Source organism: Anoplophora glabripennis, unplaced genomic scaffold, assembly GCF_000390285.2.
Source record: "Anoplophora glabripennis isolate ALB-LARVAE unplaced genomic scaffold, Agla_2.0 scaffold757, whole genome shotgun sequence".
In the NCBI taxonomy this organism is placed as follows: domain Eukaryota; kingdom Metazoa; phylum Arthropoda; class Insecta; order Coleoptera; family Cerambycidae; genus Anoplophora; species Anoplophora glabripennis.
Window position 1 is genome coordinate 120,654 of NW_019416851.1, and position 23,491 is coordinate 144,144.

General features: G+C 32.0%; 1 protein-coding gene across 1 annotated transcript in view; it reads right to left on the reverse strand.

The window, feature by feature from the left end:
* Positions 1 to 10,242: 10,242 nt before the first annotated feature.
* LOC108913025 (vacuolar protein sorting-associated protein 27-like) overlaps positions 10,243 to 23,491 on the reverse strand; it is a 31,343-nt gene continuing 18,094 nt past the window's right edge. Inside the window, exons 4-6 of the mRNA XM_018718480.2 lie at positions 20,301 to 20,347; positions 18,853 to 19,495; positions 10,243 to 10,436 (exon numbers count right to left, since the gene is read on the reverse strand). Of these exons, the coding sequence (XP_018573996.2) occupies positions 10,288 to 10,436; positions 18,853 to 19,495; positions 20,301 to 20,347 (839 nt within the window). The 3' untranslated portion in view covers positions 10,243 to 10,287. The remainder of the gene's footprint in view (positions 10,437 to 18,852; positions 19,496 to 20,300; positions 20,348 to 23,491) is intronic.

The following is a 23,491-nucleotide window of genomic DNA, read 5'->3' on the forward strand; positions in this document are numbered from 1 at the left end:
TGTTCGATCACTGTGCCAAACTACCAAAATTGGCTCAATATATACCGCTCTCACACCCTCGTTAACCATGAACTTATAACAAATAAAATCTTACCAATGCCAAAGAAATGTTCACCACTAAATGCAGATTAGGAACCTTTAACTGTCTCGACATGCCTGACTTTAGATGATAAATCTAGAGCAATTCTGCAATACACCCGTGTCAATCGGCGTGTCCGAATTTTGTTGCAGACAATCTATCGCTTGAAAGATATAATAACGATAATGCAAAATTCAGATGCTCTGCACTGATATTACAGTTTTCTAAACCGTTGTATTGAAGATAAAAATTAATTTCAATTTGTTTAAAAGTACCTGCCCTAATTTAAAAATATATACTTTATTATTATTTATTATTATTATTTATTTATGTATGGCATAGTTTTCCTTTATTTTATTAATTGGGTATTTTGTATTTTGCCATCTGCGAAAAAAATAAAATAAATCAATCAAATAAACCCTTGCCTCAAGAGGGTCAGCCAACAGATATATTTATGAAAATAGTTTTGCTTATACTCGACGGCCGAAATTATAGATAGTGATTCATCGCTAGCTCTTGGACTAGTAAGGAGGATGAGGCGTGCGGGGATCGAAAATCCATAGGCGTGTACACGTAAAAGGCAACAAGATGTAGAAAATATGGAAAAAATATAATAAAACATAACATCTATTATTTTTAGAGGTTTTATCGAGAAAACTTCAAAAATATTTTAGTAACATTTTGTTTTTAAATTGTAAGTGTTTTCTATAAAACGATGTCCTCTTGGGCATCGATAACCCACCACCACCCGGCTTACGCCGCCGCAAAATATTGTAATGTTTACTATTAATATATTTATCTAAGTAGGTACTTACATATTTTATAATAATTATCTCACGAATATTATCACTGTCACACTTTCACTTCACTGTCACATAACCACTTCACTATTAATATATTTCAATACTTACATATCACATTATTCACATTATATATTTCACATATCACTGTTGCTATCACTATCACTAGAATCATCTTCACCCAAATGAATAATGACTGGTTCTATGAACACTTCTACCGTTGTATCAAGATCCCACATACGTTGTTCCTCTTTCTGTGCATGTCCAATACACTTACACCATGTTTCAGCAGTGACGTGATTAATAGCATCCTGTAATAATAATTTCACGTCGTTTATTTTAAAGGTGGTGTTTTTTCGTGCGATTTCATTCTTTATTTGTGCCCAAACCAACTCAATTGGGTTTAATTCACAGTGGTATGGCGGTAAACGGAGTACACGAATTCCTCGATCTTTGGCCATCTCATCCACTACATACTTAATGTATTGACCTTTTTCTCTTTGGACAATTTTTAATAATTGTACTTTTAGCATGGTTTCTGTATATTCAATATTTTTCGATTGTAACCAGTCCATAATATTTCCTTTTCTCCATGCTGATGTCGGTAACATTTCAACTCTTCTACTATGATAAGGTGCGTTATCCATCACAACAACTGCTCCTGGCTCCAGATATGATAAAACATATTCAAACCATTTTTCAAACACGTCGCTGTTCATATCTTCATGATAATCTCCCGTTTTTCGTGACTCAAATACATGCAAACCATTTTCTAAAAATCCCGTATCGCTTCCAATATGTGTTATAATCAATCTTCGTCCTTTTCCAGAAGGTGCCTTTAATCCAGTAGAAAATCCATCTAAAAATGCTTGTCTCTTACTCTTAACATTACCATCCTGCCAAACTTTTGATACAGTATGACCTTCGTTTACCCATGTTTCATCCATGTAATATATCTTCTTACCAGATGCACGAAGTTCTCTTATTTTTTCTAAGTATTCTCTTCGCCATACCACAATTTCGTCTTTTTCAACGAGCATACTATTCCGATTCCGTTTCAAATATCGAAAATTCATGTCACGCATTATTCTTCTAAGAACCTTATCAGAGAAATTAGGAATATCCTCATCTTCAGCTATTGCAGCTTGAATTTTCTTTATCGTTGGTATTTCATTTCTAAAGAAAAATCCATGAATTTTCCTACGTATGGAGTATTTCACGTCAACGTCGACTTCTATTTTCTTCCTCCCTCGTGTTTCCACTTTTTTCTTCTTTGGATTCACTTCTACACTATTTTTTATGGCACGATAAACAGTAGCAACGGATACTTTTGTCAACGAACTACACATATCAACAGCTTCACTTACACTTGTATTAGAATTTCGCGACCGAATTCCTTTATACACGTTTTTTACCATTATTAATTCCGCATCGCATAGGTTAGGGCGTTTATGAGCAACAGACCGTTTGCTACAACCGGCACTTTGATCCATTTTAATTATTATTCCTACGTTTTAAAACGTCCCGATTGTATTTTTTTAATTTATAAATTTACTATAGTCACGGAATATGCAAACCCTCGCGCGCGCTTATAGTTTGACGTTTCTAACTACGGCTAACTCGAATTCTACGTACGTCCGTTTACACCCACTAAAAAGAGCATTTCCCTATCTGTAATAAGTGCGATAGACAGAGATAGGAAATAAATCGCGTTCAGTGTAACTCAGTCTATGACTGTTATAGATCCTATCGATGTGCAAAGAGAGCGGCACATCATTTAACATAAGCAAATAATATTGAACCGTTATAAAAATCATTTTAAGTTTTGTACACTTTACGGTAATAGTGTTTCTATATTAAGTATGAATCACTATCTATATTTTCGGCCGTCGAGTATAACTAAAATTATCATATTGAAAAAGCAGACGGATACAAAATACACATGAACTGAACAATGAATTTACAATGACTTCATTTTTAACTATTTTTGACAAATCCTAAAAGATGAAGTAATTAATAATAAATTTAAACTATCAAAAATAAGTGGAAACAAAAGTTCATAAGATGAAAACCCGCTTATAGTAGTACAATCAGCTAAAAATTTATCATTACAATTGTTACCCGAAAAATCCCATGCAAGATTCAAAACATGTTACAAGAATTTTAAGAAACAGAGAGCGGACAGGGGGATATTTTTTCTTTTCCTGAAAATGTTTTAATGGCTTATGTAGGTTAGTTATCTGAAAAAATTAAACCAAACAGCTTATGGACCCAATATTCTATACTACTAAATACTCTTAGCACTTATCATGACGTCGATATAACCAAATATTTCAAATTGAAAGCACCGCTGAAACGCAAGTCTGATGGCTACATACTAAAAAAGTTAAAAACTTTGACCTCCGACCAAGTTAACAAATTTCTTCGTGAAGCTCCTGACGCTCAGTATTTGTTTACTAAAGTGGCTTTAATTGTTGATATTTCGGAAGCTTGTAGGAAGCAAGCATGTCAATTTAAAGCATAAAATATATAAACCCTAGGATCGGCGACTCTTGTTAAAATACCGGATACTAAAACAAAACAACCAAGAGCATTACACGAAATTTTTAAGAAAGTTGCTAATCTTGGACCAACTGATATCCCGATTTTTTTTGGACTATCAGAGAGGAAAATAGGTACACCAAGCAACCGGTAGGTGTCAACAAATTTGGGAATATACCAGTGACGTCTCGCCAGGTGTAAGTGACGCACCGCTTCACCTAAAGATTCCGTTTGGTTGTGCAATTTAAAATTATTTTTGATTTTGTATAAATTTTATAATTTAGGTATAATTCTCTATTGAAAATGTATTGTGTTTGTTTGTTTTATACGCAGCAATAAACATAATAGCTACGGGGTGAACGCCTTATAAAAAACATTGCCTTCGTTGAGCGCGAACATCAACCTCGTACTATACAACGTATAGCACAAGCAAGTGACGCGGATCGAAATCAGTTTGTATATCGCTTCACTTCGTAGCGTTGTTTACGGCGGTTGTCATGGCAACGATTATAACGGTTCTTATTTAATATTTGTTTTGTATAATAATAATTTTAGAAATGTTTCCTATGTATGATCCAGTACGTATTTTATTGGAAACGCCATTTTCCAGATGGAAAATTGAGGACAACACGGATTTTTTAAATTGCGAGAGACCTGTGCCTTCTCTTGATGTGGAAAAAAGGAGGAAGTCAAAAGGCAAAGTGTACATTCGGAGATAAATGGTATTCGGAGTATAAGTAGTTGTGTGGAAGTGTTTATTTTAAAAAAACTTTTCTGTATGCCGTGTTTAATTGTTTCTATTTTTTATAAAATCTAAATGGAAATCCTTCTCGCGAACGTCAGTTTTTCGGTAATATTCAAAACTCAAATATATAAATATATAAATAACTCAAAATTTCCAAATTCAATTAAAGCTGTTTGACATTGAAATTTTGAAAATTTTTTGTTTTAGTAAATCAATGAATATGCTTCACCTATTCTCAATCACGATCTTCTACTGAAATATACCAAAAGTAATAGACAGTTATTTAAATTTACTTGATCCTGAATTTACGGGCCATTGCTTTCGTAGATCATCGACTTCTTGTGGACGCAGGTGGTGACATAACGACACTTAAGAAATCAACCGCTGTGTCAGAATCTATAGCAAATAAAATGGATCTTTCAAGTTTTGAATGCGATAAATGCACCATCAAATTCCGACAGTTCAAAAACAGGACCGTGAAGTGAAGCAGATACTGTACAGTTTGTGCCAGAACAATCGTTATTCCACACGTTAAACACACTTACATTGTCTCATCCTATACGTTTTTCTAATTGTAACAACATATTTTTAATGACGAAAAGCCTAAATAAAATGTCTCAGCGTCTACCGGGTTTTCAAAAAGTTTGGACCCCCCCCCCCCTCTATTTCAGAAAATACTGTTCAAACAAAAAATGATTAGGACAGAAGTTGCAGGGTTTTGAGTGAGCAATCCAACGGTGACCTTGACCATGACTTTGAAGGTCATTTAGAGGTCAAGTTGAACATTTTAAAAGGAACCGTATACTTTTAACACCGGAAATAGAAAAAATGGAAATTTTTACGTTCGGATATGACCTTGACCATGACCTTCAAGGTTATTTAGAGGTCATGTTGAAAATTTACGGTTCCATTTAAAATTTTCAACTTGACCTCTAAATGACCTTCAAGGTCATATCCGAACGTAAAAATTTTCATTTTTTCCATTTCCGGGGTCAAAAGCATATGGTTTCTTTTAAAATGTTTAATTTAACCTCTAAATGACCTTCAAGGTCATGGTCAAGGTCACCGTTGGATTGCTCACTCAAAACCCTGCACCTTTTGTCCTAATCATTTTTTTATTGAGCAGTATTTTCCGAGATAGAGGGGGGGGTTTCAAACTTTTTGAAAACCCGATATAATATTATGTATAATAATTTCTATACAGCTTCTTATTAAAAATTGTTATTAATTTGTGTTTAGAAAAGTAAAATATTTAGTAATGTTTTTCTTTTTTCGTACGTTGAGGGTTATGGGAAAAAATTGCGTGATTTACGCATTCGACTAATCCGTCGTGCGTGAAATATCACACCCACCCGTATGTTAAATGCAACTTTCGACGCTCGTTATGTAATATACTATTCTTCTCTTCCTTGAATGTGCGTTATTTTGGTAATTTTATCGTGTACTAGCTTCATATGGCTAATTTCATAATTGATTTGATACGACCTCGTTTTACATAATGTATTTGGAGCGTTCAAGCTTGCCGGTAAGCTTAAGACAGACATTACTTCTGATTTATTCAAGGGCGAATGATACGCCTCCTTCAGAACGCTCCATTACGCTTTAATCACTAATTATACGTTTCGGCGATTCTGTCTTGATACACTTACACTCTTCGAGTGGTAAGTGATCCTAATTTGAACATCAACACTGAAAGCTTTCAAACGCACGGGAGCAGGAAGTTGCCTACGTACGCAAGCAATTTTTTTATCTGTCCGCTTTTCGGCCCAGTTATGACGCAATCTGATTGTTTCCGAGGGGACCTTTTCGTTGCCTTAGAATTTGCCCGGCAAGGACATGAATTTTAAAACTTTTAATTTAGTATAGAATGTGGTGCTCGACAAGACCAATGCATTGGCTAAAGCATGTAAAGGGTTCGTACACGTTGTTTGGGTGGATTGCTTTATTTGCTTGTTTGTTTACATTACAGCATTGTGCTTGTTTATTTTATTTTTTTGAGGAATGAGTCTTACATTTTTAATCAAAAGACTATCTGTGCACAATGTGGAGTTCTGAATTGTAATTAAGTTTGTGGTTAGGAGTAATTGTTGCAATTTATGGGTGCAGTGGTAAAACTTGCAGCTAATGTCATAATTAAATTACTATAAAGGGTGGTGGTGCATGGGTAAGACAGAAAGAGAAGGTTCGAAATATTTATAAATAAACTGCTGTGTCAGATGGATCAGCTACAATAGTCATAGGTAGATATTTTCTTTATTAGGTTTTGATTATCCTGCTGGTCTAACTTAGAGCAATCTAAATGATATAATTCTTTTGAGAAAATCGCAAAAAATGTTTTTCTTATGCCATCTATCATTTTATACAAACTAGAGAATATCGTCAATAGTTTCCAAAATTTTTCTAAAAGGATATGTTTATTAGACTGCGCCAAAAAAATCGACTATTTTTTTTTGAAAGATATATCGAGAATATCATTCAGAATGACGAAAAAAATATATAGTGAGAGTTTGAGCCCTTAATATTAGTTTTAAGAGGTCTATCATCCCAAGTTTCGATTTTTTATTCCTGATACCATTTTAGCGTCAAAACTGCCAAACCATCGATTTAAAAAAATTTATCTACTTATATTTGTAAAGGAAATTGAATGCCCTACAAAAAATGGTCTGATTGAAATTTTTTGGCAGACGAGCCGTTTTCATGTAATCAAGCCTTGAAAATTGATATGTTTTTACAATTTGACTTTTTATATTTCGAATTTTGTAAATAACGAACAAATTAATATCTGAAAAAGTACAGTACATATTTTCAAAGGAAATTTAATGGTTTACAAAAAAGGTCTCTTAAGATTTTTGCATAAATTTACCCCTTCAAAAGTTATTCACGATATTGTTTTTTTCACTCAACAAATTGATATTATACATCAACGACAATTATTATTCTATAAATATAATCACCAAAAATATCCAAAATTCATAATATATTCAAATTTATTCTCGTTCAATATGTATACAATATCATATGAAAAATCAGATTATGGCTCATAAAATAGTAGTATCAATGAAATACAGAAAAAAATCATTGTATCTTTATTCTGTATAGCTTATATTTCATAAGAAATCATATATCTTTTACAATTAAAACATTATAATTAACTATTAATTAGATTAAAATTTATCACATTAACGACTTTTTATAGCAATTCAAGGTCATTTTCACTCAGTTGGCGTTCGCAATAGATGATGCGGTTATTAAGGAAAAGGGGGAGTATTTTCACTCGTCATAACGCTTAATAAGTTGAGAAAAAGCAAAACAAATAGAGAGGGAATGGGAGGAAAGTTGATGGACCCGAATTCGTATATATTAATGAATATAATATTATAGATAAATATACTTCAGTTGATTCATGATTGTTATTCTTAAAATTATTTTGAAATAGAAAAACTACTTTCTTGTAGAAAAAATAGCTATTGAGCGAAAATGAATTTGAATATATTATGAATTTTGGATATTTTTGGTGATAGAATAATAATTGTCGATAATGTATAATATCAATTTGTTCCATTGAGTGAAAAAAATTGGGTCCAAAACCAAAAAAAACAAAAATTTAATTTTTACTTCAGCTTCAATCGTGAATAACTTTTGGAGGTGTAGATTTACGCAAAAATGTTAAGAGACCTTTTTTCTAGGGCATTAAATTTCTTTTGAAAATCTGTATTGTTCTTTCTCAGATATTAATTTTTCGTTATTTATAAAATTCCAAATTTAAAAAGTCAAATCGAAAAAACATATCAATTTTCAAGGCTTGATTACATGGAAAAAGCTCGTCTGTAGAAATTTTTCAATCAGACCTTTTTTGTAGGGCATTTAATTTCCTTAAAAAATTTATGCAGATAAATTTTTTTACCTCTATGGTTTAGCAGTTTTGACGCAAAAATGGGATCAGGAATAAAAAATCGAAACTAGCGATGATCTCTTAATGATGATCTCTTAAAACTAATATTAAGGGCTCAAACCTCACAATATTTTTGTTCCTCATTCTGAATGATATTCTTGATACATCTTTCAAAAAAAAATAGTCGATTTTTTTGACTCAGTCTAATGTTTATATTATAAATTGTTATTACTCAGAGCAACCGACAATGATTTTAATAGTAAATATATAGTGTTCTAAATGCAATAAATTAGACAACCTTACAAAAACAGCTTTAATTCTGTTTATTCATTGATTGACTAATGGTATGTATGTACTGTTTTCGTATCTGATAAAGCCTCCTAATATATACCGATTGTGAAAGATTCACAACCAAATTAATTTGCACATTGAAGAATGTTTAAATGACAGAACAGTTTCCTTTTTTGTTTTATTTTTTAAAATTAAATGAAAATACCTAACTAAATGCCAATAAATGCAGGACAGTAATAAATCCTTTAAATTTAATGAGAAATAAATCCAATTTGTCATGAAACTGTGACAGATATGAAAAAATTTCAATAGAGTAAAAAAATCTTTGAAATGTTATTTTTTTCCCTTTTTTAAATTAATTGAACTCATATCTCGTCACTGGCTGCATAGGAGACTTGATATTGCTATATGTTACTGCGGCCACTCTTTATACTAAATTTCTTTTCAATAGCTCCGTCTATTCAGAAAATATGATAAATCTATATTTTTAACCTATATTTTTTCTTGACTTTGACATCCTGTATCTATGAAACATACTGTTTATTTTTAAATGTTCTATCTCGCACTCAACGATTTGCTGTTAAATCTGACTCACTCTGTATAGTATATAATAATGCAATAATATCATTAAATGACATTAAATATAATAGAACAGGGCAACTGACTGAGGATTAAAAAAAATCTTAATAATTTGTGGAAACAAAAACTATGGTTGGGTATTTCCATGTACATTGCATGGTTTTTCGTATAAATGATAATTCTCGGTTTCACGTGCAAAATTACTAATTTATTGTTTAATAATTTAAAAAACAAAGAGAAATAAGTGGGCAAATTATACTTTAGAGCAATACGTGAGCATTAAAGCAATGAAGTTTTGCATATCGTTAGCACGATATATCATTAAATCTATTATCTGATTATAATCCAAGTTCTAGCTTTTTAAACATATCACAATTTCCGTTAAATATAGGTAGCTTTATTATATACAGTTTTTATATTACAATTTTCTTTTACTATACATTCTCTGCTTAAGTATATTAACGCATTGTACATATTAACACTATTGTTACTGCCATATTCCTTAGTTGAGTCTAAGATCCGGTAAATTTGTTTCGTATTTGTTGGACTTTGCGACCTTCAACTTTTTTGTGCGATGTTTTTTATTTTCCGCAAAATATTGGTACCTTTTATACAGGATATTTACAGCTACACATGAATTATTTCAAATCATTAAATATTATTGTAATACTGAATTTTTTTTGCAATTCTCCAGAAGTGAACTCAAAATTCATAATGATTAGAAACAAATATACCTATTTTAATTTTAAAGGGAAATAATTTTTTGGGCAGAGCAACAACTTTTTGTGCAATGTTAACAGAAAATTACAAGTGAATGTGGAATATTTATATTTATTATTATAATTCAAAACAGCAGTGAAAAAATTGGCGAAAACATAAAAATAGTTGAATCCAGATGTGTAACAAAGTAAACGTTTGTATTATTTTCTTCGTTTCTTTTAAATTACTTATTTTTTTCTAATGTTTGTATTGTTTAATTTCTATCACATGCAGTTATCCATTTGTTAGTTTATATAATATGATCATTTGTTGTCATATTCGTGGATATTCTTATTCTTCAATTGTAAATAAATAAATAAATAAATAAAGCATCAATTAAAACATATAGATAATTTAAAACAATACGGTGGTGTGGGTGAAGATTTTGAGTTCATTAGAAATTATTTGTTCTTCTGGAAATTATAAATTTGGTGAAAAATGCATTGAGTACTTATATTCCACGAATACCTATGTACTGACAACAAGCTTTAGGGATTAAGGAAACTATTTCGAATAGGTCATTTTTTATTTTGTAACAAAATATATATATAAAATATATAACAATATTTACAGGTTCGTTGAGTTCAGTGCGATTTAGATTTTAGCAATAGGCGTGGTTCCGGCAATCGTTCGTAGGTGTTTGGCGGACGTTCTGGGATTGTGCAAGAAACGCGGAGACCTTCTGATAAGCGGGAGTGTCATATTGGACACTTGGAGTAGCAGCAGCAGTCCGGTAGGATTGTTGTTGACCTAGAATAAATATATCATTTACGTATGTCTTTGTTTCAATGGATATAAAATAAATAAATAATATTAGGTATGTAATTTATCATCAGATACTTTTGGAGCTTCTGAAATATTTGAAAATATTTATAATTGAAAAGTTAAATGTTTATGAAATATAATCGTTCATTTGTTTTATAGTGCGCACAAGATTTTACATGTGCAGCGTGTTTCAGAATGAATTTAATTTATAATTTGAGTTTAAATTGTCAATATAAGCAAGAGTCCCATGAAGGAAAGTCTGGAGTCTTCATTATCAAGATACGCAGGGTGTGGAGCTCTAAAAAAGTCAGGTTTTCTAAAATATTTCTACGCTTGACGTAATCTGATGAGAAACTTCGACTAAGAATATATCTATAAAGCTAAAAATCGCTGAATTCATAAATATGTCAACCAGTGGTGGAAGTACAGCCAGTCATTATTAGTAAGAACCCCGAAAATTCCATGCCAATGAATGTTTTGAAAATGTGTTCATGGCTTTTAATAGACCCTTTTAGTGTGACGTCGCATATTTAGGCAACCCGCAACAAATTGTCGTAGTTAAAATTACAGACCGAATCTGACCCTTGTGTACTATAAAAATGAACAACTTTAAATTAAGCTATTTTTACAAGGATTTAGAAGTATTTAAGAACAACCAACACGTGTTTCTTAAAATAGATACACTAATGTGCTTAAAACTTACAAGAAACGATATAAAAGAATATTCGTATTTAAATAAAGTAAAATTTTAACATTAGCCGTGTTATTCCTAATGCGCATGCTTGGAAAGAATAGCCTCATACGCAGGTGAGATCTTGTTGATATGTCATCGCTTATTTTTTCTTCTTTTCGTTTAGTCTTGGCAGTTTCTAGTTCTGCTAAATATTTTTATTATTTTTCTTGGTGTTGTGCTGTGATAGAGTGTTTATCGAGTGTTTTTTCTTCAAGTGGTTTATTATAGACGTACTCTTAGCCATAACCAAACATTTCCTGAATGATATCCTGTTGCGAGGCTACTTCGCTTACATGAAATTATTTTTAATTATTAACTTCTATTAAAGTCAATATTGTTCTATAAATTTAAATATACAGGGTGATTCACAACTTATCCAAAAAATGGCGGCATGAGAAATGGAGTTAATATCGTAAAAAAAATTTTTGTAAAATCCTTATAGTTTTCGAGAAAAAAATTATTGAAGTTATAGTACATTCAACCACTACATAGCTGGACAACTGTAGTCTCTAGAGTCATTCGCAATACGCGTGGAGAGCCACGTGGCCTCAGCGATTCCGAATACTGAAATCCGATTTTGCAATCGTCGTTGCGCTTGTGTTTACCTGTTATCTGTGGCGTTTACAATAGTGTTTTAGCAGCTAGTGTCAAAAATGGTTTGCGTGTATAGCAAGTTGGAGTTGATAGATATCATTTTAATTTATGGTGAAGCATTTGTGTTATGGTGAAGCAAGACAACATTTGTGTTAGTTCGTAGAAACTGAGTAAGATGGACCCAAATGTGTTTACACGTTGGTGGATAAAATTTTGAACAATTGTTGTTGTAACATCGGGTATGTCAAATGATTTCATTATTTAAAAGCACAAATTAATTTTACTAATTAATAAAGGCAAAAGCAGTTGAATTTGCCGATACAAAATAGGTGCTATAAAATCTATTTATTTCTTTCCTCGCGAAAGTTTTTGTCCGTTTTTATCACACCGCCATGCCGGTCGCATTGTGCTAGTTCAGGTTTTACAGTGGACCTGTTTCCAGTTCCGTGCAGAAATGTATTTTTTAAATAATTTTAGAACTGCCCTTTTTGATTTTTTATTTTTAAAATTGTATTTGTAAGGATCCCCTGTACATACAGATTTTTTTTTTGGATAAGTTCTGAATCACCCTGTATAAATTCTATAATTCTTTTAGTTTGTTATTTGGGGTTTGAAACTTAAATATTTCTAATATTACCAGAATATCGCGATATTTAAGGTTATGACAAAGAAGACATACTTTTGAAATTTATATCCAAAATACACAAGGTCGAAAATCGATCTAATAAAAATATTGAGAAATTCTTCATGACAATGTGCACTATGGGGTTGCTATTATTTGGCGTATGTGACGTCACTACTAAAAAGTTTTATTCTTCTACGAAAAAAAAAAAAAACGGATCTTATTTCAGTTTCGACATCTTTTTAATTTATATCAATTCATTATTAGGCATTTTATTGCATCTAAAATAAGGGGAGAACTATTTATAGTTTTGGCTTTAGAAATCATTGGCATATAAATTTTACTATTTGTTGGAGGTAGCAGGAGCATAGCATTGAAAAAAAATTTAAAAATTGCCCGGTAATATTTTTTTCTTTCGATGTGTATGTACATTGTGCAGCAAATGTAATGTAATTGATCCACGTTTTAGTAATAAAGTTCTAACAACTATTTTGTAAAACGAATATTTCTAGAATTAATTTAGATCTATTGAAGTACTTAATAATGGTGAAGTATTAAAAAAAATATCAAATGTCGTTGAATTTATGGGATTCTTAGCTTTCAGTATCTCGTTGATATATTTATCTACAAATTCAACATATTTTTACCTTTTATTAGATGAATCATTCGCCTAAGTTTTATTATTTTCCGTCAATCATCTTCAGAAATGTTTTAGAAACTTTTTTTATTTTAAGACCCCATTTCTTGAAAATTAAACTATTTCGACAATTTTTGTTTGGACAGTTAATTCTAAAACGTCCTGTATAAATATTAGAATAAATATGAATGAATTATTTCATATAATAAATCAAGCAAGTAGTTTTTGTGTACAAATGGAATAAAAAGCAGTAAATATTAAAAAAAACAAGCTTGCGCGGGAATTTTGACTTTTCCTATTTTTCTATAATGTCTGGAAATGTAAATGCCCATAATTTTCAGTTCTAAATTATTCAGCTTCTCACTGGTTTTCTTCACTACTTCCGTTTCACGATTTTTCAGCCTAAGGTGGTCCTCACACTACAACTCAAAGATTATTTGACGCTTTAGATTACAGTATATTTAAGTGACCTTGAATAATATTTCTTATATAAATATTCGTCCAAAATACGTGAAAGTATTTCAAAGATTAGGCACATGTAGAGTAATCTTACCGCAAGTTTTATTTTCAAATTTTATATAGGTACATTTGTATTTCCGGTATAATAATAAGTTTAGGTGAATTAAATCAGTAACAATATTGTCAGTCCACATATAGCTTTTTTTTTAATGAAATGCTTTAACATTAAGTTTTTTTTTTAAAGAACTAAAACGAAAGTTTCGAAAATCGTATTATTTTAAACAATTTGTAGTGAATTGCGAAAAGTTTCTACCGTGAATTTTATATGTATTTTAAAAATACTCAATAACCTCAAACGAGACTGAGAGACGAATTGATATTCATAATATTTTTTCATCTAACAATTTTGATTTGACTTTACGTTATATGTCCTTAAGAAATGAATAATAATTATAATTTATCTCTCCTGCGGCATGCTTTTTCCATTTAATTTCAATTAAAGTTAATAATTAAAAAAGCATGTTCGTATTAACTAAAGGTCACAACCTTCATATATGACAACCTAACAAGTCAGTTCAATATGTTACTTAGACATTGATATAAAAATGTATTAAGTAGATACTATTTTTCCAAACATATGTTCCAAATTTGTTCCAAGGCCATTATATCGTCCGATGACCTACTGTATATACAGTCTGCGCTAATATCGACAATTTCGAGAGATTTTTCATATTTCTGGAAGAGATAAACGTAAGGTAGTTGAGATGTCTCGAGCTCTGTTTTCGAGGAAAATTGGAATTTTATCATTCACACACGAAATACGTCTATGCCACTTTTTTCCTTAAAGAAAAATAAATTTGATTTGTATCTCAATAATTGGAAGTGAAAGAATAGAAAATTACGGCGAATCCCTTTGGATTCTATGCAAAGAACTGAATAATAAAAATTTTTACAAAAAAAGAAATAAAAGTTCCCAAATAAAAAAGTAGTACAAAAAACGCTCAAAAGTGAAAATGTGATTTCCCCTTAAACAAATTAAAATATAAATATGTGGTAGGTATTCATTATTCATTTTTTCTCGAAAATCGAATCCCACGTATCTTAGCTACCTCTTGTCTGTTTTCTCATTGTCAGTAAATTGAGAAACTATAAAAATGTCGATATCAGTCATTTATGTACATACGATTAAAAGAAATAATCGGATAAATAGTGGTCATGTTACTAGATTGTTTATTTTCATTTAGTATGGTACAATACATTTTCACTTTAGTCAGTTTTTGACGTTTCATCTTCCATATACAATTCTATCGATGTACACCCGAACATTTCCCTCAAGTTTCGTAACCAGGATGTTTTCCTCTTGCCCGCAATTCTCACTCGGCCCTGCATCTTATCGTTCATGGCAATGTCTACCATGAAATGTTTGGTACCTATGCGATGATAGACGTAACATTGGCAACGGGTTTCTATGGTTTTTACTGTTTTCGTTACTTCTAGTCCTTCTCCCATACTATCAAATATTTCGACGTTATGTATCTTTTCAGTCCAAGAAATGTTAAAAATTTTCTTGTATATCCATTCCTCAAATGCTTCAAGCTCGTGCATGTCGTCTTTTGTCAACGTTCGATTTTCCATCCCGTGGAAAAGCGTAGTGGAGACGTAATATTTCACCATACGTGTTCTTAATTCAATGCTGACGTTTTTGTTGCACAGGAGGGGTCTCATTTTCATTAGGTCATTTTTTGCTGTCTCAATCCTAGTTTGAACTTCTTCTGTTTGGTTTCTGGGTTCGGTTTTTAAGTTATTGTTATTTATTTCGTTTTCTTTCTCGATGTTAACAGTATCTACCGCTGTACTGTGATGTTCTTTTTCTTCTTTAATAGTGCCAACCCCTTTACTGTGATCATTTCTCTCTTTCTTAATAAATCTGATGTTGGTGGGTATATACACGTATATTATTCTTGGGAATCCTGAATTAATTAATATGACATGACAATGTGGAAAACATTTAATTCTTTTAGCATCCAAATGTGTTATATAAGTGGAACTAGCTTATTCAATGATGTTAACACGAGAATGTGGTGTATTTGACTGTCACTTCCTTGTTCTTGAAGATATCTTTATTCACTAATTTTTCACGATTAATTCATTTGTTTTATAAAAAAGAACAGTTTACCATCGCATTCTAATGATATACAGGATGTCTCAGAAAACGGTAGTCATACAGAAACAACAGTTCCGTTAAAAACAATTGAATTTAAGACAACTTACTTTAATCTTGGATAATTTGAAAGTTAAAGTTAAAGTCAATACTTCAGTACATATGTAAGGTATTCGATTCAAATTTGGTGCATGTTATATACATAAATGAAGCAATAAAAATATTCTTCAAACATCTCATTTCCTGCATAAGTGGCGCGTACGGGGGTGTGTGTATTTTCTCCGTTTGTGGATCTATTCAGGCAAATAACAAAATTCGTGTCTATCCCACGAATAATATTTAAGGCAAAAAAAATATTTTCAACAAGAGTCACATATCCCCCCGTACACCATTGATGCGGTTAAATAAATGTTTGAAAATTATTTTTTTCTACAGCTGCTGTTCAAAACACGAATTTCCTCACCACTTACTGCGCGTAAATTAGATAATTTCTCATGAGACTTAAAACACGAAAAAAAGTTACATAATTCTACCACAGTGACATGAATATGACGAAAAAATTTCTTCTGCACAGTTCAACTTATGTTTCACGACTCAAACAAATGTCTGTTTATGTTAAATTAACAGTTATTCTCATATTAAAAATACTCCAGTAAAAAAATACTTACACAATTATTTGTTAAGTGATGATTATTTGGAAAATACCGTACTCCAAAATAGAGAAAAAAAATTCTACTTAAAAAAAATATTTTAAACGGTAAATAGCAATTTCTGTGGACAAAAAGTGTAACCATACAAAAAATATATTGTGCAATTTGTGCTATTCTCAATTCTATTTATTTTTTTTATGAAATAAATGAATCCGTCGTAGAAAAATCATATTTTGCTTTTCCAATATCATCAAGGACAACGAAATTACAATTATAGTATTATATTTTTGCGTGGTGACCCTGTGTATTTGATGGTAATAAGTATATTTGATAGTAATAACTATATTCGAATTTAATATGTTAGTATAAACTTAGTTGGTCGAACGTCATTACTATTCATGTGAACTAAATTTATACAGGGTGGCCAAATGAAAACGAAACAGAGCCATTTTGAGGAACTGCGTCAACATTGTAGAAAAACGCTCAGACCCGTCGATTTTAGATTAAAGGGGGACATTCTTTGCTGGTATTTTTAACTCCGCCACTTTCACCCCCAAATAAGGGTAAGCATCACCCCAAAATATTTAAATGGCATTGGGGGTTGAGTAATATTTCTTTTGAAAGCTCTTACAATTCTCTTTACAACAGACTTTAAATTTTATAATTCCGCCCAATACTTTGAAAAAATTTTACATTTTAAAATTTAAATTATGTTTAGTTAATTACTTACTACTTAGTTGATTAAATGTTCAAACTGATGACCGCCCGTATACATACAAGAATAAAGATTTTGTTCGAACGTTCGCGCACATTCCGAAGCATTTTCGGAGTGATTCGACGGCAGTCGTCGACGATTCTTTGACGCAAATCTTCCAGCGACGCTGGCTGTGTTTTATAGATTTACTTTTTAGTTATCCCCACAAAAAGAAATCAAGAGGCGATAAATCCGGTGATCGTCACTCAATGCTGCCTCTTCTCTCAATCCAATTCTGTAGAAAACGTTGGTCCAAATACTGACGGACAATAAGGCATAATGCGGAGGAGCACCGTCCTGTTGAAAAATCAAATGGTCTTCATCATACTCTGGAACATTTTCAATAATATCAGTCAAGGCAGGGTAAATAGCGTCTTCCAGTAATTGCAAATACATTTGGCCAGTCAAATTACCAGGTAGAAAAAAAGGACCCACCAGCCGGTCACCGAAAATTCCAGCCCATACATTTAATTTTTCCGGTTGCTGTGTATGCACCTCGTGAAAAACTCTTGGGTTTGAATCGGACCAATAGCGGCAATTGTGACGATTTACCGTCCCGTTCAAGAAAAAACTGCATTCATCAGAAAAACAGATGTTAAAAAGGAACTGTGGATCGTTCCCTGCTCGCTCACTCATTATTTCGCAAAATTGCAAACGGCGGTCATAATCATCCTCATGAAGTTCCTGGACTAAATGTATTTTGTATGGATGGAATTTATTCTTCTTCAAAATGGTTTGTATGCTAGTTCGATTGATCCCAGACACAGATGCCAGCTGCCTCGTACTTAATGTAGGATCAAGATGAACTTGTCCCAAAACTGCAACTTCACTAGCTTCATTAACTATAGGTTTTTCAATTTCTCGTTTTTTATTGGCTACGTTCCCTGTCTCTTGAAATTTTTTTACTAACTCTAGAACATACTTCCTCCTGACATGTCGATCTTGATGTTGTTCATTAAATAGCTGAGCTGTTCTATTCGCACATTTATTGTTCATAAAGTAAAGCGAAATGATATCTACCCTTTCCGCAATGGAATAAACCATAGTGTTTAATTTTCAAAAACACAATTAAATAAACTACCAACCAACGCTTCCAAATAATACTAGAAAATAATTTGGAATCCACTAATTTTACGTTCATTGTGTGTGTATAGCATTCATTTCTGTTTTTTTTACGAAAGTGATAACAAATCGTCAAAAACCGACGTAACGCAAGAAATACTAAATTTATACCATTGGCGTACTTAACTCGAATGACTGACATTTTTACCGTTACTAATTGTTTGTACATAAGTTTCAATTTTAAAATCAAAATTCTTAATAAGTATTGGGAAGAATTATAAAATTTAAAGTCTGCTGTAAAGAGAATTGTAAGAGCTTTTAAAAGAAATATTACTCAACGCCCAATGCCATTTAAATATTTTGGGGTGATGCTTACCCTTGCTTGGGGGGTGAAAGTGGCGGAGTCAAAAATACCAGCAAAGAATGTCCCCCTTTAATCTAAAATCGACGGGTCTGAGCGTCTGAGCGTTTTTCTACAATCTTGACGCAGTTCCTGAAAATGGCTCTGTTTCATTTTCATTTGGGCACCCTGTATGTAACAGTTTAATGAAATAATTGGTGTTTAAATAGTGTTTAAAATGTACCTTTTTTATTGTTTTAAACTATAACCGCATTCCTTAGCAATTTGAATTGAAATGGAATGGAATAAACTTTACAATAAGAAATCAGCTAAAAACGTTAAAAGTGTACAATTGTTATTTATCTGATATTTTAAACAAACGAATTTACCTGGGTGATATTCAGCTTCATCTAGACCTTCGCCGTGGTAATCACCATCCCCGATGTATTCTCCTCTGTCCAAGGCTCTTCTCTGCTCAGGTGTGTACTGGTCCTCTCTGGAAGACTTGGCACTTTGTTGAGGAGGAGCATATTTTTGAGGAGCAGCGTGCTGTTGACGAGGGGCAAACTGTTGGGAAGGGGTAAATGGTTGAGGAGAGGCATACTGTTGACGAGAGTTGTACCGTTGAGGAGGAGCGTACTGTGGACGATCGCTATCCTGTTGTGCTGCTACATATTGTTGTTTAGATGGAGCAGGTGGGTTGTACTGTTGAGTCCGGGCAGAACTTGGCACGTACTCGTACTCGGGTTGGGAGTATTTTTGCTGTTGGACAATGGGGGTTGCCGTGTATCTGAGTTGATAAATTGGTTGTTTAGGTTGAAAAGTTTGTGTTTCTTGATATGAGGAAGATGTTTGAAGTCGACGTCGCTCCTCGAAGCCTTTAACGGAAGACACGCCGTAGTTGGTGCATACGGGGAAGTTGGGACAACTCTTGGGGTCCAGTCCGGCTGGGTAACGGGCGGCGGACTTGCCTCCTACTGAGGGTTCTTGGTACGCTCCATTGGTTAAAGACAAGAGGCAAGCCGTTAGGGTCTGTAAAAGTAGTGATATGTTATATATGTATATGGAGATAAAACTAGATATCTTAGACAGGGTGGTTTAGAAAAGGTACACAGGTTTAAGGAATTATGGAACATCAAAAAAGTATAAAGATTTATCTTTATTAAAACCAATGCTAATTTTGTAATCGTTCAACTGACGCTTTATAACATTAGTAGAGTCTATAACTGCCACATTGATCAGTTGCTGTCCGTATATTTGATAGTGATCTGGGACATTGTGACTTGGGAATGGCATTTGTTGTCCAAAATCCATCCAAGTTTGATCAGCGTGGTGTCAAACGGTTTTTGTACGCTGACGGTTTGCAACCACTGCAAATTCATGCAAACAGTGTATGGAAGAGCGGGTATGTAATGGTGCTGAAAATTTAAGGATAGAAAAGAGGGGACCAAAGATGAACTGTGCATTGCGTCTACAGATATCAATATGACGTGTGCATCATTACAGAAAATCGGCAATTAGAGCAGTTTCAGAAAATGAGAGTGCAGGATGCGTCTTTAGAATTGTACACAAATTTCATTACAGCTAAGTTTGCTGCCATGGGATCCCCGTATTTGTCTGAGGTCCAAAAATGATTGTGATCGTGGAGTACAGAGAAAATGGTAATGACTCTCTCCTGCTAATCAATGATGGTGTTATTATTTTGAACCATCTAAGTTGTTGTTCATTCCAAAGAAGTTTAAAGCAGATTCTTGTGCAGGCTTCTCCTTCACTATAGTGATTGAATTTGTAATATAAAATATTCAACAAAAGGAATGGAGGATTTTAGAGCATTTACCCTGTAGCTCAAACCTGCTGCCTTGTATATTCCATATTGTTGAATCACTGAAAAGGCGCAGAAGTACAAAATGCTGTCATTTTTCAATCAGCAACCGCAATAATTCATTGGCTGGCGGAACAATGGGATGGGTGTCTCAATTTTGATGGTAATTATTGTGATTATATTTGTGAATAAACTTTTGTAGATCAAAGATGTATTTCAATTGAACACACGTCGTATGTAATATAAATTATAAGTAGGTATGTGCTACTTCATAACAACATAAATTTTCAAGTTTGTAAAATTGTACTAACAATAGGTGACTTGATCTAAATTAGTTTATTTTGTGGCATATTTATTTTTACTTTCTCTCTCTTCATATTACAGAGTATAAAATGTCACTAAGTAAGGTGGTACGAGTGACCCGTAGCACATTAAAAAAACTCATGTGTACCAAATTTCAACATATATATTATTTCCTGAAACAATAAGGCTAAAAGTTAACTAAAAGAAAATCGTACTTGATCTAGAATCTATCTCAAATAGAGAAGGTGACAGAACGAAATCGTCTTACTTTTCGATGTTCTATCTTGGTATCTTCTTCTAAAACACCAAGTGTATATTACAGGGTGACCCAGAACTGATGGTTGGCCGCCATTACAGGAAAATGCAAAGAGCAAATAGGAAATCGCAAACGCGGATTTTTATGGCAAAATGTTATGGGTGGTTAATATTCCATCTTTGTAAGTTTATCGCCGCCTGGGGTGTGACATCATTAAACTTATTTTTGCAAATTCATAAATATATTTTCATAAAAAATTTTTGTTTCTCCAAAACTTTTCTCATTCAAAAGATATTACGATTATCTTTTTTTCTGTGGCAACGTTAATAAAATTAGTGAATAAATTTGATCGGGCCATTGTTTTCTTCTATACATCATTCATCATAACTTTTGAACGGAAAGTGATATCGAAAAAAAAGATTTTTTGATGTAATAAATATTTGTGAAATTGTGACGTCACAAACCTTATTAATTTATAATTTTATGTCAAATACTCAAATCATGACAAAATTTCCACTTGAAGATTCCTATTTGCTCATTCTGTGGCGGAGTTTCGCTTTAAATACATATCAAGATGAAAATTTAGAAAATGTATGACAAATCGCTTATAAGGTTGAAGTACTTATAGAATTATATCTATAAAAGTGATGAGAAAGCTGTTTATGAAATCGTTATTAAAGGAATAGGAACTGTGGAAAAAATACACGGAAACCATACATTAAAAATGAATGTGATCAATCAAATTAGGGAAGAAATTCCATAAACATTATCCAAAAAGTAAAAAGTCTCAGAGATAGCGACGGAGCTGTTTTCGTTTTGTTTTCATATCATCAAAAGAACTTGACGAATATAGTCTACACAAACACATAATGTAACTTTTGGAATTTGACGACTATATTCAAATTTACTTTCAAACTCAAACGATTTTCTTTATATCAAACGTGGAGTATATGGCCATTATTAGTAATAATTACTCGACTTTCAATATATGCAAGATTTGATTTGATAAATTATGTTCACTTTTTTAAATTAGTACTTTCTAATATTGCTATACGTTTTCTTATAGGTACAGTTTTTTATGAAATTTTACACAATACAATTGAAAGTATTTACTGATACTTAATAATGTACTTAATGATACTTAAAATGTATAGAACTGTAGATATATCTTTCGAAACACATTACATAGTTTAGTTGAAATCAGGAAATCAGAAATATGCTTGTGTTAAAATATTTAGTACGACATCTGCAAAATAGATGGTTAGCATAAAACGAAATTAAATCTTATAAAATAACTGTGTACCAGTGCTGGGTATTAAATTTGTTGATATACCAAAATAGAATGGCAGAAAATATTGTATTTGTCTGTCAGTCAATTTGAAGAATGTTCTTCTTTTTATAAACGTCAACAAATTGTCCTTTGATTAGGATGCTATATCAACAACTTTTAAACTAGGTAAACTTTGATACAAATCACTGTCAGTTGACATGCAAAAGAAGATTTGTAGATGTAAACAAAGGAAAAATATAGAAACGTTATTACAAGACCATGTATACGTGCAAAATTCTCTTAATTTTTTAATAAACATTTCAAAAAGGTCGTATTTTACAATAATAAACGAACTTTTATAAAGCAATTCAAATAAATGGTTGCTAATTTAATCTAACAGTGATGTCAAATCAGCATTTTATTTAAATTAACGATTAACTTTGGTTGACTCGGGCACTCGTGCAAAAAATATCGAATATATGTACTGGGTATTTCGTAATAAACGTCACAAGCTCCTAATTCCACCATTTTTTGTCCGATTTTAAAAAACAAAAGATTAACGTTAATTATCACTTTTATAATGTCTATTTAATGACAGGTGACTCTGATATAGGACAACTTAATATTTGCCTCAACTTTTGCCAAAATATACGAAAAAAGTAGGTACCTATATGAAATACTTATTAACATTAATTTGAGTGCTATTAAATTGTCAGATGTGCCATAAAAAATCAAATAATTATAGAGATAAATGTCGCTTAAGGTAGAAACATGTATTATCATACATGACAATATTTGTATATTTCTGCCTTGAAGCTTCTACATTAAATTTAGTAGGTATATTAATAAAAACAATATTATTATTCAGTGCAATGGCAAGTCAAGTTATAATATGTAGTTGGATTCAAGAGAAAAATCTTTATTATATTAAGTACAATAATAATACCGTTTCATAAAAAAAAACAATTCACGATCATCTATCATTAAAGTAGACCTTGAAAAAAATATACATGCCAATTTGTTTTTCGCACCAGACATGACGAAGTTACAAATTTCTACGTTTTTTACCATACACCCGGTAGCTCAGGGCTAGAATGGTTTTTAATCTCTCGGATATAATATGCTGTTTTAAACAAACATAATTTTCATCGGAAGTATTAAAGTTATTCGAATTAAATGGATGAATTATCTTGATTTTGTTAATTCTTTGTTTACATACAGGGTGACCCGTTCAATAGTACAAAATAATGCCACTTCCTCCGGAAGTAACTTTGGTGACATTGTGACGTTTATAGCCAAACATTAAAAAAAACCTGTCGGTCTCATCAGCTGCATACATTTGATCTCACCTCACCATTGAAAAAAATTGCGAAATCA